This window comes from Lissotriton vulgaris, unplaced genomic scaffold, assembly GCF_964263255.1.
Source record: "Lissotriton vulgaris unplaced genomic scaffold, aLisVul1.2 SCAFFOLD_6235, whole genome shotgun sequence".
NCBI lineage: Eukaryota > Metazoa > Chordata > Amphibia > Caudata > Salamandridae > Lissotriton > Lissotriton vulgaris.
Window position 1 is genome coordinate 70,715 of NW_028253780.1, and position 27,954 is coordinate 98,668.

The window sequence follows — 27,954 nt, forward strand, 5'->3', positions numbered from 1 at the left end:
CCTTCCCTTAATCTATCACTGTTTGGAGATGTCATCATCCCCTCAGCTGATCCTCTCTAGCTTCGTTAAAATCTTAGAAGCCATCAGACAAGAGCTTACTCGCCAACATAAGACTCACAATAACGATAAGGATTCCAGTGGGTGGTTTGATTCCCATTGCCGTAAAGCCCAGCGTGCACTAAAAAACGCTCTACACAATCAAGTCAAGGACCAGCCCCTAATTGCGTCTTTAAGAAAAAACTATAAGATGGCACAAAAATCCCGTAAACGGGAAATAAAAAATAATCTCTGGGCCCAACTACACCAGAGCACACTAAGCAAGTACTGTACCCTGTTTTGGAGAACAGTTAAGGCCCCTTTCCTAGCTGATGCAACTGCTGTACGGCATCTTGACGTGGCAGTACCCGCTGATAAATGGGTAGCACACTACTCGCAGATCTTCGGGGACCCCACCTTGACAACTGAGGCTCCTAGACTAGAGGCGGCAGCTGTCACTAGTAACAATATCTACCCTATTGACCTCCACTTCGATCTAGTGGAGGTGACCGCGGCGCTGACCTCCTCAAAGACCGGTAAAGCGCCCGTTCCTGATGGGGTCCCCTTAGACATCTTTGTTAGCAACATAGACTTATGGTCCCCAATTGTTACCCAGGTCATGTCCGCAGTGACTCAGATCGGCCTTATTGATTCTTGGTCCACTTCTGTGCTCCTACCCATATTTAAAAAGGGAGAACGGGACAACCCAGCCTGCTACAGGCCCATCTCCCTCTTGGATTCTCTGGGCAAGGTCGCGGCAGATTAATTCTGGAACGACTACGGGACTGGGCCACAGAGAATAAGATCTTAACAGACTTACAGTTTGGTTTCCAGGAGGGTCTGGGCACTGTAGAACAGGCCTTAAAACTGACTCTGCTTTTATGGGTAAATACGCCTGGGCCAAAGGCGGTAATCTTTACCTAGTCTATGTGGACTTGAGTTCCGCATTCGACTGCGTAATTCATTCCAAGCTATGGGCGATCTTGAGTAATCTGGGCATAGATCTTGCACTGCTGAATTTCCTCCGAGAGTTATACTCGGATGCAAAAGCTTGTGTGAGATACAGCATCAAAGGGGACCTTTCTGAATCCTTTAACATTGCAAAAGGCGTTAGGCAGGGTTGCGTCCTTATTCCATTCTTATTTAACATCTACACTAATGGACTGGAGCAAGCGATGCTAGTTGAAAGTAAAGATCTCCCCTGCATAAACACCCGCCCAATCCCTGCATTATTATATGCAGACGATTCTGTCATCCTAGCAAGGACACCTAACCAACTACAGATTCAACTAGATAAATACTGCCAATTCATGCTTTCTCTTGGACTTAAAGTTAATAAGTCCAAGACTTTTGTTATGAATATTGGCAAGAAAGCCCAAAAATGCAAATCTCCTTTTATTGAGAAGACCAGGTTAGAAACTGCTAACACCTACCCTTATCTAGGTATTCTCATTGATAAGCATCTGTCCTGGAAACCTGCCATTTCCAGCAAGAAATTGCAGTTTCAACGCACAACATCGGCGTTGACTTCATTCTCAAGGAAACTGGGCAAGCCCGTCCCTGCTGTGATTTTGAAGATCTACCAAGCTAAATGCATGAGCGTGGCCACGTACGGGGCTGGTGTATGGGGCTATACGCCCGCAGATGAGCTTCAAATTATCGAAAATGACTTTTTGAAATATATATTAGCCCTTCCCCGAAGTGCTCCTACTTACGGCACCCATATGGAGCTCGGCTGGGAGTATCTAACTGACATCATTAGGTACCAGCCGATTCTCCTATGGCATCGTATATGGACTCAGGAGCAATGTCATCTTACTAGGTCACTAATATCTGACTGTCTCACACTGACCTATTGGAAAAAGATTCCCTGGCTGTTATATGTTTTTAAATTTTTAAATGATCTGAATTGCCCTGCATATTTCACTGACCCTGAATCTCTATTGGCTATACCTAGAAAAACTTTGAAAAAAATATGTGTCGCCCATTTAAGCAATTTACGTTTGTGTTCAGAACTTGGTAAAAAGTCAAATGTTCATTTAACGATGATTCAATCCTCCTATGGCATTCAACCTTATCTGTCTTTTTTTTTGTCTAATTATGAGAGATATGTTTTAACCAGATTTCGGTTTGATGTATTTTATCGGCTTGTCTCACTGCCTGTGCCCTCTGATTGGTCACGTGAAATAGCTAACTGTCCATGTGATGGTCATACTCGCCAGTCAACCCTGCATGTAACCTTCTTCTGCAGTCTTTATGAGACCCCGCGGAAACGTTGGCTGGTCCCACTTCTCCGGCACTTAGGATTGAGAAGATGCAGACCGGCTCTTTTGGCACTTCAATACTTAGACACCCCGTATGTTGCCAAAACTGTAGCCTGCTACCTCAAAACCTGCTTGAAAATCCATTCCCAATTACTAACCACTGCTCCTTAAGACTTTATTTCCGCGCAGATGACTAATGTGATAATATATTTGTGCATAGAGTGTCAGTGTTTAGTTGAACTTGAACGATTTCTTATTGTTTTGAAGCAATAGCGCTCCACTTTCTTTAGTAATTAATGAGCAAATGGAATTTTTTATACTGTTGTAAATATTCGTTTTTAAATGCACTTGTTATGATTGTAAATTCAATCGAAATAAAGTTACTTTTGACTGACTCGCACTTGTTGTTGCGAGACATAGCTTTACCCCGCCTAGCTAACGAAGACAGGGAATTGATCGATGCTGTACTGACTGCTGATGAGATTGTGCTGGCGATCCGTTCAGTGCGTTCAGTCAAAGTGATGGGACCAAACGGGCTCCCTATTGAACTGTACAAACTAAGACCCGACAAGATAGCGCCATAACGCCGGGCTATGTTTCTTGAATCGCATGATGCGGGCCTCCTCCACCGTGATCAAAGGCTCGCAACCATTGCAGTTATCCACAAAGAGGGAAAGCCGCGAGAACATTGTACATCCTATAGGCCCATTTCACTTTTGAACGCCGAGCCTAAGATTCTGGCTAAGGTTCTGGTGAATCGCCTGATAACAGTCATTGGTGATTTAGTCCATCCTGATGAGTCCGGCTTTATTCCACATCGCAATACCACACTGAACCTGCGGCGTCTCCATGGAGTCCTCGCGAGAGTGGCGTCCATACGTGAGCCAGCCATCTTGGCATCCCTGGATGCAATGATGGCCTGCGATACGGTGGAGTGGCCATACCTTTGGGCCGCGCTGGCAAAGTTTAGTTTCGGACTGGGATTTATCAGATGGGTAAAACTGTTATACAAGGAGCGGCTGGCCAAGGTAGTGGTGAATGGCAAAGTCTCTGGTCCCTTTGTACTGGGGAGAGGAACGTGACAGGGATGCCCGTTGTCCCCTCTCCTCTTTGCTCTGGCCTTGGAACCGCTCGCTGCCTGGCTGCGTTGGCAGCCCTCGATGAGTGGTATCAGCTGGACCCCGGAGTTTGAGGATCGCATTTCGCTCTAAGCTGACGACATCCTTTTATATCTTTGTAAATCACCCCCTAGCAGTGTCTGGGAGAACTATGGCCTCCTTAGTCATAGTGCATGTGAGGCATTGATGATGCCATGCTGTGTGGCATGTGGATAGGGGGGACAGGTTTGCTATGAAAGAAATCACTTATTTAGTGGGATGAGAATTTGGGGATGATTGTGTAAGAATTGGAAATGCATGGGGCTAGTGGCCGACTGTATGAAAGGAAGGGCTATTTGTATTTAAAGAATGTAAATCGAGAGAAAATTTCTGGTATCTAAAGTCCAAAGACAATAGAAATAGAAGAAGGACTAACAACCTTACTCTATGACATAAATAACTTTGGCTGGGAAACTTTCAGCAGACTATGTGGCTCACTGTGTATGTGCAGGGGCTTTGAGTAAGTTTTGACCAGGGTTCAAACCCCAGGTGGGAAAAAGCTTTCTTTTTTTTTTTTTTTTTTAAATTTTATTTCTAAATTCCACAAATGAAAGCTGTGCCTTTGTAAATGACCCCCTAGCAGTATCTAGGAGAACTATGGCCTCCTTACTCAAAGTGCATGTCAGGCATTGATAATGGCATGCTGGGTGGCACGTGGATAGGGGGGACAGGTTTGCTATGAAAGAAATCACTTATTTAGTGGAATGAGAATTTGGGGATGATTGTGTAAGAATTGGAAATGCATGGGGCTAGTGGCAGACTGTATGAAAGGAAGGGCTATTTGTATTTAAAGAATGTAAATCGAGAGAAGATTTCTAGTATCTAAAGTCCAAAGACAATAGAAATAGAGGAAGGACTAACAACCTTACTCTATGACATAAAGACCTTCGGCTGGGAAACTTTCAGCAAACTAAGTGGCTCACTGTGTATGTGCAGGGGCTTTGAGTGAGCTTTGACCAGGGTTCAAACCCCAGGTGGAGAAAAGCTTTCTTTTTTTTTTTTTTTTTTAAATTTTATTTCTAAATTCCACAAATGAAAGCTGTGCCTTTGTAAATGACCCCCTAGCAGTATCTAGGAGAACTATGGCCTCCTTACTCATAGTGCATGTCAGGCATTGATAATGGCATGCTGGGTGGCACGTGGATAGGGGGGACAGGTTTGCTATGAAAGAAATCACTTATTTAGTGGAATGAGAATTTGGGGATGATTGTGTAAGAATTGGAAATGCATGGGGCTAGTGGCAGACTGTATGAAAGGAAGGGCTATTTGTATTTAAAGAATGTAAATCGAGAGAAGATTTCTAGTATCTAAAGTCCAAAGACAATAGAAATAGAGGAAGGACTAACAACCTTACTCTATGACATAAAGACCTTCGGCTGGGAAACTTTCAGCAGACTAAGTGGCTCACTGTGTATGTGCAGGGGCTTTGAGTGAGCTTTGACCAGGGTTCAAACCCCAGGTGGGGAAAAGCTTTCTTTTTTTTTTTTTTTTTTAAATTTTATTTCTAAATTCCACAAATGAAAGCTGTGCCTTTGTAAATGACCCCCTAGCAGTATCTAGGAGAACTATGGCCTCCTTACTCATAGTGCATGTCAGGCATGCATTGATAATGGCATGCTGGGTGGCACGTGGATAGGGGGGACAGGTTTGCTATGAAAGAAATCACTTATTTAGTGGAATGAGAATTTGGGGATGATTGTGTAAGAATTGGAAATGCATGGGGCTAGTGGCAGACTGTATGAAAGGAAGGGCTATTTGTATTTAAAGAATGTAAATCGAGAGAAGATTTCTGGTATCTAAAGTCCAAAGACAATAGAAATAGAGGAAGGACTGACAACCTTACTCTATGACATAGATAACTTTGGCTGGGAAACTTTCAGCAGACTACGTGGCTCACTGTGTATGTGCAGGGGCTTTGAGTAAGTTTTGACCAGGGTTCAAACCCCAGGTGGGGAAAAGCTTTCTTTTTTTTTTTTTTTTTAAATTTTATTTCTAAATTCCACAAATGAAAGCTGTGCCTTTGTAAATGACCCCCTAGCAGTATCTAGGAGAACTATGGCCTCCTTACTCATAGTGCATGTCAGGCATGCATTGATAATGGCATGCTGGGTGGCACGTGGATAGGGGGGACAGGTTTGCTATGAAAGAAATCACTTATTTAGTGGAATGAGAATTTGGGGATGATTGTGTAAGAATTGGAAATGCATGGGGCTAGTGGCAGACTGTATGAAAGGAAGGGCTATTTGTATTTAAAGAATGTAAATCGAGAGAAGATTTCTGGTATCTAAAGTCCAAAGACAATAGAAATAGAGGAAGGACTGACAACCTTACTTTATGACATAGATAACTTTGGCTGGGAAACTTTCAGCAGACTACGTGGCTCACTGTGTATGTGCAGGGGCTTTGAGTAAGTTTTGACCAGGGTTCAAACCCCAGGTGGGGAAAAGCTTTCTTTTTTTTTTTTTTTTTTTAAATTTTATTTCTAAATTCCACAAATGAAAGCTTTGCCTTTGTAAATGACCCCCTAGCAGTATCTAGGAGAACTATGGCCTCCTTACTCATAGTGCATGTCAGGCATTGATAATGGCATGCTGGGTGGCACGTGGATAGGGGGGACAGGTTTGCTATGAAAGAAATCACTTATTTAGTGGAATGAGAATTTGGGGATGATTGTGTAAGAATTGGAAATGCATGGGGCTAGTGGCAGACTGTATGAAAGGAAGGGATATTTGTATTTAAAGAATGTAAATCGAGAGAAGATTTCTGGTATCTAAAGTCCAAAGACAATAGAAATAGAGGAAGGACTAACAACCTTACTCTATGACATAAAGACCTTTGGCTGGAAACTTTCAGCAGACTACGTGGCTCACTGTGTATGTGCAGGGGCTTTGAGTGAGCTTTGACCAGGGTTCAAACCCCAGGTGGGGAAAAGCTTTCTTTTTTTTATTTTATTTTTTTATTTCATTTCTACATTCCACAAATGAAAGCTGTGCCTTTGTAAATGACCCCCTAGCAGTATCTAGGAGAACTATGGCCTCCTTACTCATAGTGCATGTCAGGCATTGATAATGGCATGCTGGGTGGCACGTGGATAGGGGGGACAGGTTTGCTATGAAAGAAATCACTTATTTAGTGGAATGAGAATTTGGGGATGATTGTGTAAGAATTGGAAATGCATGGGGCTAGTGGCAGACTGTATGAAAGGAAGGGATATTTGTATTTAAAGAATGTAAATCGAGAGAAGATTTCTGGTATCTAAAGTCCAAAGACAATAGAAATAGAGGAAGGACTAACAACCTTACTCTATGACATAAAGACCTTTGGCTGGGAAACTTTCAGCAGACCACGTGGCTCACTGTGTATGTGCAGGGGCTTTGAGTGAGTTTTGCCCAGGGTTCAAACCCCAGGCGGGGAAAAGCTTTCTTTTTTTTTTTTTTTTTTAAATTTTATTTCTAAATTCCACAAATGAAAGCTGTGCCTTTGTAAATGACCCCCTAGCAGTATCTAGGAGAACTATGGCCTCCTTACTCATAGTGCATGTCAGGCATTGATAATGGCATGCTGGGTGGCACGTGGATAGGGGGGACAGGTTTGCTATGAAAGAAATCACTTATTTAGTGGAATGAGAATTTGGGGATGATTGTGTAAGAATTGGAAATGCATGGGGCTAGTGGCAGACTGTATGAAAGGAAGGGCTATTTGTATTTAAAGAATGTAAATCGAGAGAAGATTTCTAGTATCTAAAGTCCAAAGACAATAGAAATAGAGGAAGGACTAACAACCTTACTCTATGACATAAAGACCTTCGGCTGGGAAACTTTCAGCAGACTAAGTGGCTCACTGTGTATGTGCAGGGGCTTTGAGTGAGCTTTGACCAGGGTTCAAACCCCAGGTGGGGAAAAGCTTTCTTTTTTTTTTTTTTTTTTAAATTTTATTTCTAAATTCCACAAATGAAAGCTGTGCCTTTGTAAATGACCCCCTAGCAGTATCTAGGAGAACTATGGCCTCCTTACTCATAGTGCATGTCAGGCATGCATTGATAATGGCATGCTGGGTGGCACGTGGATAGGGGGGACAGGTTTGCTATGAAAGAAATCACTTATTTAGTGGAATGAGAATTTGGGGATGATTGTGTAAGAATTGGAAATGCATGGGGCTAGTGGCAGACTGTATGAAAGGAAGGGCTATTTGTATTTAAAGAATGTAAATCGAGAGAAGATTTCTGGTATCTAAAGTCCAAAGACAATAGAAATAGAGGAAGGACTAACACCCTTACTCTATGACATAAAGACCTTCGGCTGGGAAACTTTCAGCAGACTAAGTGGCTCACTGTGTACGTGCAGGGGTTCTGAGTGAGCTTTGACCAGGGTTCAAACCCCAGGTGGGGAAAAGCTTTCTTTTTTTTTTTTTTTTTTTAAATTTTATTTCTAAATTCCACAAATGAAAGCTGTGCCTTTGTAAATGACCCCCTAGCAGTATCTAGGAGAACTATGGCCTCCTTACTCATAGTGCATGTCAGGCATTGATAATGGCATGCTGGGTGGCACGTGGATAGGGGGGACAGGTTTGCTATGAAAGAAATCACTTATTTAGTGGAATGAGAATTTGGGGATGATTGTGTAAGAATTGGAAATGCATGGGGCTAGTGGCAGACTGTATGAAAGGAAGGGATATTTGTATTTAAAGAATGTAAATCGAGAGAAGATTTCTGGTATCTAAAGTCCAAAGACAATAGAAATAGAGGAAGGACTAACAACCTTACTCTATGACATAAAGACCTTTGGCTGGAAACTTTCAGCAGACTACGTGGCTCACTGTGTATGTGCAGGGGCTGTGAGTGAGTTTTGACCACGGTTCAAACCCCAGGTGGGGAAAAGCTTTCTTTTTTTTATTTTATTTTTTTATTTCATTTCTACATTCCACAAATGAAAGCTGTGCCTTTGTAAATGACCCCCTAGCAGTATCTAGGAGAACTATGGCCTCCTTACTCATAGTGCATGTCAGGCATTGATAATGGCATGCTGGGTGGCACGTGGATAGGGGGGACAGGTTTGCTATGAAAGAAATCACTTATTTAGTGGAATGAGAATTTGGGGATGATTGTGTAAGAATTGGAAATGCATGGGGCTAGTGGCAGACTGTATGAAAGGAAGGGATATTTGTATTTAAAGAATGTAAATCGAGAGAAGATTTCTGGTATCTAAAGTCCAAAGACAATAAAAATAGAGGAAGGACTAACAACCTTACTCTATGACATGAAGACCTTTGGCTGGGAAACTTTCAGCAGACTACGTGGCTCACTGTGTATGTGCAGGGGCTGTGAGTGAGTTTTGACCAGGGTTCAAACCCCAGGTAAGGGAAAAGCTTTCTTTTTTTTTTTTTTTTTTTTATTTTATTTCTACATTCCACAAATGAAAGCTGTGCCTTTGTAAATGACCCCCTAGCAGTATCTAGGAGAACTATGGCCTCCTTACTCATAGTGCATGTCAGGCATGCATTGATAATGGCATGCTGGGTGGCACGTGGATAGGGGGGACAGGTTTGCTATGAAAGAAATCACTTATTTAGTGGAATGAGAATTTGGGGATGATTGTGTAAGAATTGGAAATGCATGGGGCTAGTGGCAGACTGTATGAAAGGAAGGGCTATTTGTATTTAAAGAATGTAAATGGAGAGAAGATTTCTGGTATCTATAGTCCAAAGACAATAGAAATAGAGGAAGGACTGACAACCTTATTTTATGACATATATAGCTTTGGCTGGGGAGCTTTCAGCAGAGTAGGTGGCTCACAGTCTATGTGCAGGGGCTTTGAGTGAGTTTTGACCACGGTTCAAGACCCACCTCGGGAAATTATTTTTTAATCTTATTTTTATTTTTTTAAACAATTTATTTATTTTAGCAGAGTGAAAGCAGAGTGAAACATAGTCCTTTGGAAATGCTCAAATGATAATAATGAAAGACCAAGTAGAAAATCTATGGCATATGTCACATCAGATGTGGCATATGCCACATGACTGAGTGACACGTGTCACATGCCAGACTTGGGCTCCAACCCCTTCTCCTGTTTCTATTTGCCTGTGTGTAGTTCCTGCACCATAGCTAATTACATTTACATACCGTTTTCCTCCCTCCCTTCTCCTCTTAATCCCACAGTTGTACTAGGGGTACGTCTTGCGCCATGCCTCCTGCTTTGTTGTTTATATTGTTTTGATTTTTAGCAATTTTTAATGTCGATCATCATTTGGGCTATTTTTAGTAAGGTGTCAGTTTGGTTTTGGGCTTTGCTCTGAGGAGGATTGGGCTTGTTTGTATAGAGGTTCCAATCATAGCAATTGCTTAGGTGGGGGTCCCCAGCTTCCAGTAGTGATTCAGCGGAGGCTTTTACAGAAGGCAAAATGATAAGAAACGCTGGTTCAGAGAGATGTTATTATGCGTTTGAAGTTTGAATACTTTTAATATAAAATAGCTGTAGAGGGCGTGCTTCATCTACAGTAGAAGAAAAGGGTTTCTAAATTCTCATTATAATGATGGAAGAATAAGCACAGTGAAAAATTACTTAAACGCATACGCAGTATGTGAAATGTCAGGCTGATAACTAAAATTCCATACCTAGCAACCCTGCGCTCTAGTCTCTGTCTGTCGGGGCTGAGCCTCTGTTCCAATTGTTTCTGGTGCTTGTAGTTGATGTGCAGGTTTTTCTGTCTGCCGAAAGGGCATGCGGGACTCCAGCTCCCAGGGCAGCACTTCCGCTGTCTGCTACTGCAGGAAGGATCTTGTTTAAGCCGCCGACTGGCTTAAGCCACGCAGCGAGGTTCCTTGCCAAAGACAGCACGAGCTCGGCTGACGACTCCCGGCATGCCTCGAAGAGGAGCGCCACACCTGACGAACACAGCGAAGAAGTAAGGGGACCTGCGGGAGAGAAATGTGGGACCTCCTGCACTAGTGTGCTTGGTTAGAGGGAGAAATTGTGCACACCTAGCAATGTATATCAATGAACCAGGTGCTGCTGGTGCACTATGCACGAGCAGGGGACACTTGCAAGCACTGTTGTACGACGCACCGCTACCCACAGCGCAGCGTCTGGCTGCTGCAAAACCATTGCATTGTACACTGCATGGGGGAGACTGAGCACCTCTCCCTCGCATAGCTTCTCCACATAGCATTATGCCCCTTCACACTTCACCCATGGCCGGTCCATACAAGAGAACCGATGTGAGTGACCGAGGGAGGGCCACGTGAGATGCTGAGGGTACCCAACAAAGGACCCTGCCCCCTTAGAATCCTAGAAATATATTGAGACTGACCGTCGGAGCATTTGAAGTTCCTGGATGGATGTGTTAGATGCTAGCTGGGTCATCTTTTCTGCCTAGGTTGCTATGCTGTTGTGGAGGGGTCAAAGCCAGTGCTGATAGTATGGTTCTGCATGTCGTGGTGCCGAACCCCAGGAAGATTCAAGAGCCAGAAATGGAAAAAACACATGGGCGGTCAATCCTTTTCCCTGCAAGCTCCTAAATTTTGACGTCCGTTCATTACACTCCTTTCTCGTACAGTTCAGAAAGCAGCCAAAGATATTTCGATCACGTCCTACCCCATGCCTGCAAAACGCGTGCCTATGTATAGCCTCCTCTCAAGAATCATTCCTCCGAGCTATCCCACATGTCTGCATCCTTTTCTCTTTTATAACTGCTATATTATTGTCTTTTTAGTGATTGTTCTGTTTTTATCTATGTATGGCATTCATTGATCTCTGAAGTCAGGTTATGTATCACTTCATACCCCAGAGGAGTCGCGAAAGTGCATGTGGGGATGCTATACCCTGAGCATTCCTAGATGTGTGTGAGACTGTGACCTGTCCTTTAATCTACCATGAGACCTAGAATTATGTTTTTATTGCTGCACTTTTGCAAGTGTCTTGACTGTAATTAGCGAGCTGTTGGGCGAATAATGTCAGGCTCTCTTCGGGCCCCCAGGCAAGGAGGGGCTACTGGGCCTCAACAGTGGGGTATAGATAACACTACTATAGCAGCAGTGCTCTGCATGCTAGATAAAGTTAATACTAGCACTGTCACACCGTTGCTGCAGGTAACACTGCACCTTTCCCCATTTTTCTGTGTCTGATGCTGGTGGTTATGTTCATGTTGCTTTATTTCTGTGCAAAATACTCTGGCAGTACTTCTGTTGTCACACTGTTCTCAGCTGGTATGAATATACTGCCTGTGTTTTGTTGTTTGCATTCACCTGGTGCAACACTACAGTGGTGTAACATTTGTACATTATAAAATGTGATGATGTGCAATAAATGCAACATGATAGCTATTTGAACTTTAGAGTCTGAGTGCTAAACCTCTGTCTAATTCCATCTATGTTTTTCAACAAACAGTAAAAATACACACAAATCCTATACCTTTCCTTTTTTTAAATGTATTATAAAATAAAACCCTTACTCTTATATAACTAAATGAAGCTGTCCTTTATTTTTCTGAAACACCTTAAGTAAACTTTCACTGCAGTGCTTCAGGTGAGTACTATGGATTGCCGACCAGCTCTTCATTCCTGATAGAGATCTGGCAGGTTTTCAGCTAGTTAAATGTTCAACTGCAAACTGACATTGTGATTTGTTTGTGCGATGCACTTAACAGGACTGAAAAGACTAGAACACAGTGTAGCCCATTGCTTTGTCCCAAATACAAGTAGAATGCACCAGCAGGTCCCTGCGTGCAGTCTGGTGCATTATTACTGCTGCGGTTCCGATCATTATGAGGTAGCAGTGCTGAAGCTGTTTAACCTCTCCCAGCCCGGCCCGTACTAAAGCTTCTTCCCTCTCTGCCTACAGCTAATTTTTCCTTCACAAATGCGAACTTTATCAATTGACAGCTAAATAAAACAAGAACAAGAATCACAGGTCACCCTGCCAAGCCAATGAGGCTTTCAAATCCCATGAATTAGTTACACTGGTTAGTTGATTACTTTCATTGCCGCACTATGCTGATGGCATTATTTTCTCGGAATCAAACACAGCATTCACGTTTTTTTTCCCCAAATACAGGCAAGTGTCAAACCCCGCCCAAGCTTCGTTATCACTGCCCAATCAGAGCAGCCTTTGTTTAAGGGAGCAAGCTTTGTTATTTTATGACAAGTGCATGACTTAATCTGGTTCCATTTATATACATTTTTGACTCCACTTACATCATGTGCGGATTTCTTTAATAGTGAAAACAAGCTTATGAAAAGGCATTTTATTAGTGCACACCCGCTAAGCTCCTATATTCACCCTACTTAACTTTCACTCTTTCATAACTACCATCTTTCTTCTCTAGTATTTTATTTCTGACATTACCTACACTTTTAGTTCTCAAACATTCTCTTTACTTTGTTTTGAAACAATACGTTTGTAATTTGTTTCACAACAACTTTTCAGATTTTCCCCTCCACTGCTTTACTTTTCGCCCAAATTTTCATATATTTTCCTACAATTCACAATATCCGTAATAATCATGCCTATCCCCTTCACACTTCCTCTATCACCCTTTCTCTTGCTCCACTTTCTCTTTCCAATAAACCTCTCACCATTCACACCTACTCTTTTGTTTTTCCGGTATACTACTCTTTTTTCTTTTAGTCTCCACTCTTCTACCTTCTCTCTTTCTGTATCTCACATTTACCAACACTCGTCCTCTATTTCAATTAATATCCCCTACATTTATTCTCAATATAACACACACTATTTATTCCCTCTCTTTCATTTTGACTAATTCTTGCTGTTGCTTACTTCAGTGACTTCCACTTCCATCTCGCTATCAACACACACACAATTCCTTACTCTTTCTCTCTCATTTCAAAACCGGCCGACATAGTGCCATCAGCCACACTGCTCGACAACATAGCTTAAACACATTGGCTAAGTCAAGAACTCTAGTTAAACACTTATGAGGACCCAAAGGCGAGACCTATTGGCTATATCAATGCTTGTTATTAAAGCAATCGTTGAGGCCCTTAAACTCATTATTTCGGCAATGATCCTCTACCGACTAGATTATGGGAACGCCCTATATGCGGGCATCCCAGCCTATGAATGCCGCCGTCTGCAGCTTATTAAAAACCAAGCAGCGCGCCTCATTTTTAGGCTTCCCAAATCTAGTCACATCACCCCTTTGCTCAAAGCCCTTCATTGGCTCCCTATAAAGGAGCGCTCACTATTTAAGCGGGGTTGCTTGGCCTACATGTCGTTAGCTGGTGCCGCCCCTGCCTTCATCAGATCCTAGATCACTGCATACATTCCTACTAGGCATCTGCGGTCCTCCACCCAGTTCCTTCTTTTAGTTCCCCGATTTCATAAGAAGAAGCCGGGCGGGTCTAGATTTTCCACACTTGCCCCCCTTTTCTGGAACTCACTCCCTCTGACAATTAGATCCATCCCTTCTTACCCGGACTTTCGGGCTGCTCTGAAAACCTACCTTTTCTCTTCTGCCTATATTCTTTAATCCTCCCTCCTTTTCCTCCCTCAGTCTTCGTTTCTGCCTACAGCGCCAAGAAACCGTTTGGTAGTAGAGCGCTATACAAAATCCTTCCAACTTCAACTTCAACTTTAACTTCAATCTTTTTAAAAAAGAAAATAATAATTCAGCCCATTTTACTTGCAGGAAAACAGGCTGTGTTTCAAAAAATTAAATGAAGCATTTAAATTCCATTTCTAAGACAAGAAAGTGGCCCCTTGCAACACTGACTGCTCTTAAAAAAAATTGTTTCAACATTCACCAAAAAAAAATTGGTTTCAGCATTCACAAAGGGTTAGGGGTATCAGGGGAACCCCTTCCCACGCGTGAATTGTTACCACCACCATCAAGGTGTCGAGGAAAATTGTATGGTTTGTGACCGTAAGTATGTTGCTAAACATTCATACATAGCACTGCAATTCGGTATTTGAAAGGGACCCGCTAAACACTCCCCTTCCAAAAACTGAATCGCTAAACACACATTGCAATCGGATAACATGTTACCGAAACGCATTTTGTGCTCTGTACATATGTAAAAGCTTTTTTGCGGTCCGAAACAATATATGACATAGGGCCCTAATACTTCTGCAAACATTCCATACAGCATCTTCTGCTGATATATTATTAATAGGAGACACATTTTTCCCTTTATGGACTTTCCTCTTACAGACATCCTTAGTCCAACTGGTTACAATTAAGTTGACCAAGACTACACATCCACTAATGTATTAGGCTGCTAAATGAACACCTACCACGGAACAAACTCTATTAAATGACAGAGCCAATGGAAAGGTTTTTAAGTGCACAAGGTCAAGCATTGCTGACAATAAAGTGCAACAGGCAACTCAGAGTGCGGCGACTAACTCATCTCTGCACCAATTGGTCTGCAAAGCCAGACTCGAGTATTCCCATCATCACCTCGGTCTGTCATCGAGCTTCACTGGTACAAGAAATACCAAATGCAAACCCAGCCTGAGACGGCTCGCGCCCTCGAATATCAGGTTCCCACTGAGACAGAGCTCGCCTGTAACTTTAGCCAAGGCCTGGCTGCTCTGCTGACCTTCAAGCAGTGCTGGCTTTCTATTAACAGCCTGTGCTCAGCAGGGCGTTCATTCGCTGCCCTGACTCAGCACCTCAGTCATCATAATAATGGGCGCCATGGCTCGTGACCGCCTCAGCTGGGCCCAGCGGGCCCTTCTACCTGCGCGCCGAGATCTCGTCAGCGCCCTTTCATCTTATTGGGGCTGCATCACAGGCTCATTAATTATAATCGAGCAGTGACGAAAGCAATAATCTCCAAGAAATTCCTAGAAGTTCACGTGTTAATTTTCAGGCGGCTTAGCTGTCGCGTTGTTTAATCATCCGCTAAACTCGGAATATTTGTTCGGCCGAGGGGCCCTGGCTATACTTTGGTACCACGGGTCCACGCAGCCGAGAGCCTCATTAGTGGAACTAAAACACTCTCACATCCTAGTTAATTTCATCAGTTGTCGGATCCGGGTAGAAAGGTCCTGGCACAGAGGGCGAGGCACAATGTAGTACAGTATATAATGCACGTCCATTCACTGGCTCGCCTCATTAGCGGAATAAATCATTTCTCGGAGGCGAGCTGTCATGAAATGGGGCCTTTATTCGCCACAACTTGGCCCGGCTGCCGAGGCTTTTTTTTGTATCAACAGAATGGACAAAAGAGCTATGAAAAGTTAATAGCCGCCTTCAGAGCCACTCGAAAGGCATGCACGCACTCACGTAGGCCGTGTCACATGGTCGGTCCAGGCTACGGTTTCAGCTCACCTCCAGCAGGTTTGCCCTCCGGGGACAGACAATGGCATCCTCTGTCATGTTCTTGTAACTGATATTTACGAGCGGCGGGTCACGCTGTCCAGAGGTAACATGAATGCGTACTAAACAAAAGGCAGTGCTTTTAAAAACACCTACACATAGCACTTGGAAGAGATTTGCTCAGTTCTATCACAAATTCGAAGAAGTGTTTGTTCAACAGAGATTCCCAATAAGAGGGGAATCATATTCTTGAAAGGAACCAGGGTATTAAACATAGACTCGGCCCCTACAATATCAGTTACATTGCTTGAGAAATATAATCTTATATACAAAAGATTAAAATTGCAGTGATATATAATCAATAAAAAACATACGAAAGCCGTATATTTTCATCTATTTCATCTAAAAATATTTAACCCGTTCACTTGCAAACACAAACTTGTCATACGATGTCTCCCACAATCTCATTTAATATTATTAACCTATTTCTTATAGTGCTTCATACTACATTTCTACAGTTTATAGGTGCTGTAAATACCAAATGATATGTATGCTACTCAGGTGCGTATCGTTAGTACAGCAGGTGCAGTGGCTTATGTGCCTAAGGATGTTAGAGACCCCTAGTATCCGATTACGGCTGCTCTTTAGACCCCCAACCAGGCAAAATGGGCGACGCTGTGGCCTAAGAGCACCTTTGGTACGCCACTGATGCAATTAAGTATATTGACATCGACAAGGTAGAAGGTTGAGTTTGCCTTACATGTTTTTCAGCTCATGAACTTCAGAGCACAACATTTGTCAATGTCGAGAGTTCAACTCACTGAGCCATCCGGTTGAATGGAATACTCCGCTTGAATCACCACATCCAAAATGTTGGCTACTGTTCACAGTGGTTAATCCATACCTCTCTATTTTCACTTTCATAACTATTCAAGTAAAAATGTTGCTTGTAATATAACTCACTGCATAATTCAAAATATTACATATAGCAGTACACCCCCACCAAACAGTTGCTTATTAAAATCGATTGTGCTTTATTATAAAGGAACACAAATTATTGTGTGTGATTGACATTTGGTTCAATGTCTATGATCCCCTGAGGTTACGTTTATGATACAAATACATTGAAATTATAGATGAAAAATATGTAGGTATCTGTGTAGGCATAAATTAAAAATGTGCTTAAACACAAAGTCGGGTCTGGTGTGTCAGTGGACTGATGCATCAATTTCAAAATCTTACGTTTGGGCTTATAGCCACAAGTTCAAATCCGGGCAGGACCACTCAGCCTTCCACCTGCTGAGTTTGAGCAAACGACTGCCGTTCAGCGAGTTAACCTTAAAAAAAAAACCTTACATTACACGTGGTCACATTTATTGACTAACCGACGCCGAAACAATGTCAGTGCCTCTGGTGGTAAGGCCACACGCAGCAGTTGATGAATGCCAGTCAAACAGCAACTTTGTACAGAAAATACACTTCCTATATGTATTTATTGCTCAAGTGAGCGATGCAGAAACCGCAACGGCATGTGGATAGGTTAGGTACGATGTCTAGCGACAGAATTAATTAGAGAGGAAAATGATTATTCAACCATGCAGTACTAGGCCTTCAATTACAGACACTTGGGGCCTTTTCGCTCCTTCTGAGGGAGGACAGATGGTCGATTCCTGACCTTCCGCCCCCTATTTAAAGATGGCTGCTGCGCGGACACGTGCTGCTGTTGTACAAAAGGCAAGTACGTCTGCTCGGACAGCGGGCGGGAGATGATGCCCCTTCCCCCAGGATGCTCATCTTCGTTCAGGTAGAATTGTAGAAGTGTCTACTTCTGACTTATTAGCCCTTTAGTGGCAAGCACCTCTGTTTTCTCCTGAATTCACCCTCTTGGTGAAGAACTCGTGTGTGTGGGCTGAGAACCCAGTCTTCCCATCTTCACAGTATAATGTTCATGCTCGTAGTGTCGTATCCGTGAAAATGAGGATACTAAGCGCAGCTAAGTGTGGGCACAACCTTCTTTATTCAAACACAAGCCCTTTCTGTTTCGTCGGCGCCCCGCCCTTCCGCTTCCATCTACCTTAGCCTCTCCCTTCTGCCTGCTCCAGGTGCCAAGCCTGGAGACAAGCATGGCGATGCGACATCTCCCCCCATCTTAAAGTCCAATGTTCACTCAGTTAAAGTTGCTCGATGAGTCGGGTAGGTCTCCTAATGGTTCTCTGAGGCCTGCGCGGAGGGATTAGTTCTCTTGACCTTCTTGAGCTTGGTAGTGTCTCTAGTCTTTCTCGAGTCTCAATTTCTTGACCTGAGTCATCTGTGTCTTGTTCTGACTCAGCTGCGCGAGTATAAGCTTCTAGATTGCACTTCTTAAAAATACAACACATTTCATGTGATTCTCTTGTCCTCAGAGGCGGCCGTGACCATGGTTCCTTTGCAGGTGCTGGTCATGATATTGACTGTCTGTCTTTGTCTTCTATTCTTGCCTGACCAACACCCAATCCCCTTCTTGGATGCCAGATGTTCTGGTGTTGTGGCGTCCATCTGCATATTCTTTCATCTTCATCTTTCTTGCTTTATCAACCTTTGCCAACATCCTGTGGTTCTGGCACTGGTATTTAGAGCGCTCAGCGGCGTCTGTGCCAGGTATTCTGGTTCGCAGTGTTTTTCCCAGCATCAGAGTGACTGGGCATTTGTTGGTGGTGCTGTGCAGCGTAGTTCGATAGGCTCTTACCACCTCATTGAGCGCAAGTTCTATGTCTCACCGGTCCAATTCTGCCTGTTGTATGGTCTTCTTCATGGTAGCCATGAACCTCTCTACAATCCCGTTGGCTTGATACCACATGGGAGTGAATGTACGGTGTTTGAAGTTAAGGTGTCTGGCAAATTCTGTGAAGTCGTGTCCATTGAATGGCGGGCCATTGTCCGTTTTGACTACCATGGGAATTCCCCATGCAGCAAATGCCTCGCCCAAGATCGGCATGATGGTGGTGGCTCTTGTTGACGATACTTGTTGCGCAATGGGGAATCTGGAGTACTCATCCATGATGACAATAATGTACTTCCTGGACTTCAGTGGCCCAAAGAAATCAATTGCTACTTGTTGCCATAGGGTGTCTGGGAGGTCAGACATCTGGTGCCGGGGACACGGATCTTCTCGCCCTACTAGTTGGCATTGAAGCATGGTTACTACCATGTGATCGAGAGATGGGAACCAGACATGTTCCTGTAGTGCTTTCCTTGTTGCCGCTACACCTCGGTGTCCCTCGTGTGCCAAGTTGACAACTCCTTGACGTAACTGTTGCGGTATGATAATTTATCTGTCCCTTAGAAGTAATCTGTATTCACTGATTGTGAGGTCGCCTTTGACGTATCGGAAGGACACTAGTTCCTGTGCATCAACACTTTTGTTAGTTGGCGTTTCTTCCAGGTGTCTCCATGAATTTGTATGAATACGGTGTTGATGTTTTGGAGCGTGGCATCTATCGTAGTGGCTTCCGTGATCACCTCTCACGGAACAGCTGGTAGTCTTGCCTGATTGATGACAAAGTGGATGTATTCTTCCACCAAAGAGTGCCTCGTTCGTGTAAAGGTCTTGGGATGTCTCGAGATATAATCTGCTGTCTTTTCCACTCTTCTGGCTTGTGGAAGATCATGTAGATGTATTTCTGGAGACGAATACCCCAGTGCTCGATTCTTGGTGGCATCTTCGCTCGGGGGTTGCCGAATATGGTTATCAGGGCTTGATGGTCAGTGATCAGTGTGAAGTGTTTCCCATACACAAATACATGAAAGTGCTTGCATGCCCATACAACCGCCAGGCTCTCTTTCTCTGGTTAGGAGTACGCTTTATCAGTGTCTGTGAGACTGCGGCTGGCGTATGCCACAATGTGTCGCTGGTCTCCTTCATCTTCATACTGAACCGGGATGGCTCCAACTCCCACTGGGCTCGCGTCAACCATGATTTCTGTCTTCATACGAGTGTCAAGGTATGCCAGGTTAATGGCAGAGCTTACTGCAGTCTTGGTTTTGTTGAACACTCGTTCACAACTAGTTGACCATCGGAATGGTTGTCCTTGTTTTGTAAGTTCCCGTCGGGGATAGCTAATCGTGTCGTAGTCTTTGATATATCGGGCGCAGTAGCTGGCCATGCCTAGGAAGGATCTTGTGTCACTGACATCTCGGGGGCAGGGTGTGTCAGCCAGTGCCATCACTTTTTCAGGGTCCGTCACATTCCTTCACTGGAGAATATTTGTCCATAGAATTTTAGTGTTGATTTGTGGAATTCACACTTATCCCGATTTAGTGTAAGATTGGAATTTAGAAGGGCATGACACACTTGATTCAGAGCTTTGTAGTGTTCCTTGAGAGTGTCTCAGAATACAAGAATATCATCGCTATAGTTGAATGTGTTGGGAATGTGATGAATAACTCGCCTCACTGCCTCTAGGAATATTTCTGCAGCTGAGGAAATTCCAAAGTTGAGGCGTTTGTACCTGAAGTGTCCTTGGTGTGTCGAAAAAGTGGTAATGTAGCAGGATTTCTCTTGAAGCTCAAGCTGGTGGTATCCCTTGTTTAGATCCAGTTTTGAAAAGTCTTTTGTCCTGTTTAGGCAAGTGATCATATCGCTGATGTGCGGTCCGAGGTGTCTATCTCGCTCTATGGCTGTATTCGGGGCCCTCATGTTCACTCACAGGCGCACCTAGTTTTCCACTCCCTGCTTGGGTACAACTACTACTGGGGATATCCTACTGTTGTGGGTGTATTAGTCCCAGGCACTTGCATGGAATACACCACTTAGTATCTATTGCCTTAATTAAGGCGGTACTCTCGAGAAGGGGAGACACACTCTGCTTCTCCCGATTATCCATCAAAAGATTAAAACAACAATTCACCAAATTATTCCTGTTTTGCAATGTCCCAATCAAATTGAATTCTATCTTTTTTAAAGACATGGAAACCATGATCAGAAGTTTTTTTTGGGGGGCGAAAGTCCCAAGGGTTAAGTTGTCTGTGATCCAACTTCCAGTTGAACAGGGGGGACTGGCTCTGCCACACTTAAAAACATATTATGAGGCAGCCTTTCTTGATATAGTGGCAGGTCTGATAGGCTCAAAAAATAATCGAGACAGCTTCTTCTTAGAAAAAATGATACAAGAGTCTGATTCTCAAATTCAGTTATTTTTAACGATTGCAAAGTCCCCAAAGAGGACAAGATATAAGACTTTGAAAGAATATTTGTCAAGATTGCAGTCCTTTTTTAAAAGAATTCCTAGCTATTCAGCTTCCCAGTTTTTAAGTCTACGAGAGTGTTTTTGTCTGGGCCTCCAAATTAGAAACAGCCATATAATAATGTGGGAGAATTTGGGATTTCGGGAGTTAAGGCACTTCGTTGTTCAGAATAAAATTATTCCGTGGCAAGAAGTGCTAGCTAGAGTAACTACTCCCTGGCGACCAACGTTCTTTGAATACTCACAAATTGTCCACTTTCTAAGAAGAGATATAGGTGGACTATTTGATTCGACGAGTGAGATGGTAACTCTCCTATATGAAGCTAAAACCAGCGGCATAGGGAATTGGTACAAGAGGCTCCATTATGATGGGCAATTAGTTATGATAGATTCCCATCTAGAGAAAATAAGTAGCCTAACACAATGTAACTTAACACGCAAAGATTGGGAAACCATAAGCTTATTCGGCTATAAATCATTACGGGCCCGCCAATTTTAAGGGGATGGCATTCTTGTCCCGCTGGCTAGCATATTGGACTCTGGAGGCACTGGAGAAAAGGTTCCCGGAGGTTAGGAACAAGTGCTTCAGATGCCAAGCTGATGGTCAGGGTGGATGGCTTCATATTTTATTCACTTGTCCTCAACTGAAATCTTTTTGGGAGGCCATTCTCTCAGATATTGAGGCAGCTATAGGGAAAACACTTATGCCTTCAGCCGAATTGGCCCTCTTTGGTATATGCAATGACAGAGTGTTTCTCAAAGATGCTGAGGAAATGTTTGTATTTATTTCTTGTGCTGTTGCCCGCTCTCTAATACTCCAAAATTGGAAATCAAAGGAACTTCCTTCCCATTTGAAATGGCTTAACAAAATGAGGAGGTCGTGGAATTTTTTTTTAATACTGATAAGAGGCCTATATTATGCTCAAGCAGTCTTGAAGTGTTGATAGTGTTTATTAATAAGTCAAAAGCGCACTTTTTTCCGTGGGTGGTATTTGCACTTAGAGTAGTTTTGAAGCATTAGCACTTTATTTCAGGTTGGATTGTACTGTATTGCATTTGCACTTTATCACAGAAATTTGCAGATGTTGCACATTGCTTGTATTTGAAAATGTATATATGTTATTTTATTGACATTGACTGCTTATGGCTTTTAAGTATTCAGAATCCTCCCTTTTCATCAGCTTTTAATAGAAGAAGCTTTTAAATATTTTGTATTCATTTCCATTGTTCAAATTGTTCATATATGTATTGTACCTTATCTATGCTCTGCTCAATAAAAATAATAATTTTTTTTTAAAAATCACCAAACTCAAGGTACACGCCAATACAATCAAAACTGTAATTCGTAAGTATTTTTTTAGACACAAAATAATACTGGTATTCTTGAACTTCTGTATGTTCTTTTATTTCTTTTTAGCCGCCAACGCGTTTCGTAGCTGTGGTAACATTACCCTTACGACATCCTCGGTGCATTAATATAACAGAAATGCCAATATTGTAGTACATACATTAAAGATTATTTAAATATATTTACAGCTTTAAGCACCCAGTGCAAAGGCATGACAAGCTAATTGATCAAGTTGTGTGACAACCTGAACCACCACCTCTTTATTTTTGGTAACAGTGATTACTCCAAGCTCTTTACATCAGAGCTGTTAGAACTGGGGGTTCTTGCAGTATTAATGAGGAATTCTAGATGATCCAATGCAGTCCTAATGCAAGGCTATGCAGTTAGTAATGCAAAAATCAGGCACTTCGTAATGTTACAATAATGTAGTTCGTTATGCAACAATCAGGCAGTTTGTAATGACAAAATAATGCAATTCGGAATGCAATAATCAGGCAGTTCGTAATGCAAAAATAATGCAATGCATAATGCAACAATCAGGCAGTTCGTTATGCAGAAAGAATGCAATGCGTAATGCAGCAATCAGGCAGTACGTTATACTGAAATAATGCAATGCGTAACGCAACAATCAGGCAGTTCGTAATACCAAAATGATGTAAAGCATAATGCAACAATCAGGTAGTTCGTTATGCAGAAGTAATGCACTCCGACACCGATCACGGTGCTCAGGACGGTCTCCATGCCACTCCTGCTGGCTCGCTGTCTGCTACTGCCAAAATATGCCCCCAAAATGGCTATGGTGTAAAACAAAGTGTAGCTCCACACTCCGGCCTCGGTACTGCCACTCCTCTGCAAGTACGGGCCGCCATACATACTTCAGGGGAGGCTCGCACTGCGAGAATGGGAAAGGCCGAGAGCGTTTCTCTCTGACCCCGCACACCGCCCCAGGAGCGACACACGCATGCACGCTCACTGACCGTTACCTGGGGGGTGTGATCTCATTTTCCTTTCCTCATGACTTGGGCCTCCGATGCGACTTTGTTGATCTTGGGCAGTGGAACACGGGCCCCTCCCCGACGGTGATGGTTTGAGTTTCCTCCTTGGCAAAGACGGGCTCAGACCGGCGGCAAAGCTCCTCTGGGGATGCTGGTCCGGGCCAATGACAATGACGAAGATCTCAGGCTGCAACAGGGCACACGGACACAGCGTCGCTGGGAGTCACTTGAGGTCCGGATGTGCACAGTCACAGGGCAATCCTCACTAAGGTCTCAGGCTATACGAAGCACACACATCTAGTGTCGCTAAGACTCCCTTTAGTTCCGGGTGCACACGATTACAGGGCAATCTTCACGTAGGTCTCAGGCCGCACAAAGCACGTGCACACAGCGTCGCTGAGACTCACTTGAATTCCGGGTGCACATGATCACAGGACGATCTTCAGGAAGGTCTCAAGCTGCACAAAGCACTCACACAGCGTCACTGAGACTCGCTTGGATTCTGTGTGCACACAATCACAGGACGATCCTCACAAAGGTCTCAGGCTGCACTAAGCACACACACACAGCATCGCTGAGACGCACTTGGACTCCTGGTGCCAACGATCACAGGGCAATTCTTACAAGGGTCTCAGGCTGCAAAAAGCACACACACACAGCGACGCTGAGACACACCTGGAAACTTTTGTGTTCCTGTGTTTCCACAACAGGGCCCTTGGTGATAAGTTACTTCAGGTCACAGCACACAGCAAAGTCCTTTCAAGTAGGGGGACACAGCACAGAGCAAAGTCCCTTTAGCCTCTCCTTGGTTAAATCAGCAAACTGCAGGCCATCCCCAGAACACACAGCAAGGGTCAGTCCTTTCCTTCAGTCTCTTTAGCTGTTTCTTCCTTGGCAGAGGTTTCTCTTGGCCGCAAAGTAGTTTCAATTGTTTACCGTCTTGATCAGTTCCATTCCATAGTCCAGGGGTTTCAGCTCTCATAGTAATACCCCTAAATGTCTTTGAAGTATTTGTGTTCAGGGGGACACTGTGTGGTTTGCGCTATGTCGGCATGACTACGCGCAAAGTACGCACCAGACTGGTCGAACATAGGAGCACCATAAGATGCAAGAAGAGCGTGAGCAAGCTCACCGACCATTTCCTCCGACTCAACCACACGACCAATGACCTTCATTGGACAGTTATCGAACAATTCCCCAACAACAGTGATGACAATGAGAGAAAGCTCCTGAACAAAGAACAGTGGATTTATCGCCTTTCCCTACAAAAGGATGGCCTCAACCACTCTATCCCATGGAACTCCCTCAACTCATCATGTTTAGCCTCTCCAAAGACTGTCTCAGTGTGCATTACTTCCCACACTTCTTAATGGCATTATGAACATCCAATCCATGTGTGGCACTTTAAATTCCCTGCTGTGCAATATTCACGCTTGACGCGCTATTTTCCAAGCGTACTCACGCTGAATTTCATTGGCATGACAACCCATCTCTGCTGTGCAGTACCCACAACTTTCGCGCTACCTTCCAAGCGCCCTCGCACTTGTTTATTAACACTGCACAATGCCCAATAAGAATAACTCACTTCACTAGAGCATGCGGCCCTACTGCGCATGCGCTAGACATTCCCTATCAGCCGCAGAGCCATTGCACATGCTGTCTAAGCTACACGCATGCGCAGTTCGCATGCCCCTTTGGCAAGTCTCTTCTCTATTGCTGCCTTCCCACAGGTGCCAGCAATTTACGAACAAATATAAGCAGACCGCAACCGCCAGTCAGGTTCCGGAGTGCTAGGACGGCACACAGGTATCCCGCAGGTCCTGACCGAGACTGCTGTGAGTATGCTGTCCGACCAACACAACCTCCTGGTAAGCGTTTCTTCCCATACAGGTCCCTAACCGCCAGTGGTCCCGCGTTTGTATTCCAGGGTCAACCCCTTTGCCGACTCACTCCTGGATGCATCGCGGGCTAATCGTCAGCGTGAGAACCTTTGTCCTTACGCCCATTCCTCCACATAATGTTTGTGAGCTATCCGTTTTCTAGCATCACCTCGACATTTAGAAACCGATTATTACCACTAACAGTACCACCAGTACTGTTACACTTTTGCCGCTTGTAGCCTCCTCGCGAAGCACTTATAAACGGCATTTTAATTTGACTTGTGCTACATGCTAATGTTTTTTTCTCTATATATGTCCTGTCTATGTCATAAATGTTGTATGTCCAGGTATGCCTGAGGAGGGAATCCCCCCTTTAACACCTAGAGCACCTTAGTGAGTGCGACATATAGCCTGCAACACTCACTTAATTAATTGATTTTTAATATGCACCCACACTTCTAACGGTCCTGAGGAAAGCCAGAATTAAGAGAAGGCACTGGCTGACACATGTCGACCAACACCAGATGTAGGAGGTCGTAATTCCACCACCATAACATCCATCCTGCCTTGTTTTTAACCGCTGAAATTGGCCCATTTATTAAAACTTGATTAGCCCACGGGTATTGGGACCTCTGTCAAGCCGTTTTAATTTCACTTCACCTTTTCACTACACTGCACTCTCAGTAGGATACCTGCTCCGCTGTAATCAGGCATTGAAGCACACCCGGGACACATTAGGTGTCACTGGGTGGGCCCGATGATGAAGCATGCCACCAACTAGGTTGGTGGGTGAGGGTTTCATGAAGACACCAAACAGGTGCCACCTGACAAGATACTTCAGAGATTAATATACAAGTCATAAGTGCCTAGTTCTTTTTGATACATATACAGGGGGACACTGACTCTTGTGCAAACCAGTTCTGTGTGTCTCCCTGCCAGTGACACCTTTTTTCTATGACAGTGGGGGTCTGTATCCTTAATCACTTAGCACAGATGGAGCCATTGTTTTATGGTAGAAGCCCAGGCCTCTTCACCTCCGGGGGCTACTCCTCTCCCCCTACACTCCAGATGCAGGTCAGCCTGTTGCTGTCTCACCTCCTCTCCTGGGTCAAGCCATTCCCCAGAGCCTATCAGATTCAAATCACGACAGTCAATCCACAACCAAGCAGAGCCACACAGAAATGTTAAAACACAAAGGCACAGCCACTTCTAAAACAATGGTTTCTAAACACACAATGCAAAAATCACCTTCAGAAAAAGAAGTGTTATTAAATTGTGAGTTCAGGCACACTAAACTTCACCTCTCCACCTTAAGCCTGTGGGAAGATAGACCGGAAACATATTATATAGCCTCCCCCATTCTGTCCTAAGGGCAAGATGGTCTTTCAACAGTGAAACACGAAATGGAGAGTATTTCACTGTCAGGACATGGTACACACCTCAGTACATGTCCTATCTTTCACATAGACTGCACCCTGCCCAGGGGGTACCTTGGACCTACCATAGGGGTGTCTGATGTGCATAAAAAGGAAAGGGTAAGGCCTGGCAAGTGGGTGCACTTGTCAGGACAACATGGCAGTTTAACAAACTGCACGCAGGCACTGCAGTGGGACGCCTGAGTTCTCTCTTGATTTGATTGATTTGATTTGATTTGGACTTGTAGAGCGCATGGCTGCCCTGGAGCGTCCCAGCGCTAATCCTAATCTGAACCTGATGAACTCAAGCAAGATGCAGAGTTAGGGGATGGTAGGGAACAGAAAGGTTTTGAGTGCTCTTCTAAATTTCAGATGACCCGGTTCCATTCGGAGTTCTCTGGGAAGGGCATTCCATTTATTTGACACATTCAGTGAGAACCGGCGGCCTCCTGTTCGTGCCTTCCTCACTCTTGGAACAATGGCCAGATTTTCTCCATCCGAGCGAAGGGCCCTGGTCGACTTGTAAGGTCGGATCAGTCCTCTTAAGGCCGGAGGGCCTTTACCCTGCAAAGTCTTATGTGCGATGCAGAGAGACTTAAAAGTGATCCGCTCTTGGATGGGGAGCCAGTGCAGGGCTTTCAGCAGTGGTTTGGCTGAGGCCCGTCTCGGCGCCCCCATCAGCAGCCTGGCTGCGGCGTTCTGAGCTCGCTGAAGAGTGTTAATAGTGGCATGAGGGGCTGCAAGGAAGAGGGAGTTGCCATAATCCAGTTTGGACAGAATCAAACCCTGGATTAGCAGCTTTCTGGATTGAAACGGAAGGAGAGGGAGGACCTTCCGAGCTGCCCGTAGCAGGCCGAAGCAGCCTCCAACCACCTTCTGCGCATGGGTCTTGAAGGTCAGTTGGGGTTCGAACCAGATCCCTAGGCTTTTGATTTGCTGCTTGGGGGGTGGAAGATCTCCCATACAAGCGGGCCACATCTCAGGGGGCAGAGAGGTGAATTGATTGCCTAAGAGCATGATCTCCGTCTTAGATCCATTTAGCTTAAGTTTCGAGCTAGACATCCAGGAAGAAATGGCTGTAAGACAGTCCGGGAGGTCGACCGGGCGGCCCCCGTGTTGTGACAACGAGACGACAAGCTGGGTGTCGTCTGCGTAGCTTATGGATTTAATCCCGAATGGGGCTACTACCTTCTCTAACGGGGCCATGTAGACATTAAACAGTGTGGGGCTGAGGGAGGAGCCCTGCGGCACCCCACACTGAAGAGGGAAGGCCTTCGACATGGACCCATTTTCCCAGATCCTGAAGGATCTCTCCTCCAGGTAAGACTGCAACCATTTAAGGGCTGATCCTGTAATGCCCA

The 27,954-nt window shown here is 44.2% G+C and overlaps 1 protein-coding gene across 1 annotated transcript in view; it reads right to left on the reverse strand.

Moving 5' to 3' along the window:
• The window catches only part of LOC147660758 (uncharacterized), an 80,048-nt gene extending 61,728 nt beyond the window's left edge, over nt 1-18,320 (reverse strand). The window contains exon 1 of the mRNA XM_086951480.1: nt 18,216-18,320. Within this exon, the coding sequence (XP_086807606.1) occupies nt 18,216-18,320 (105 nt within the window). The remainder of the gene's footprint in view (nt 1-18,215) is intronic.
• Nucleotides 18,321-27,954: the final 9,634 nt, after the last annotated feature.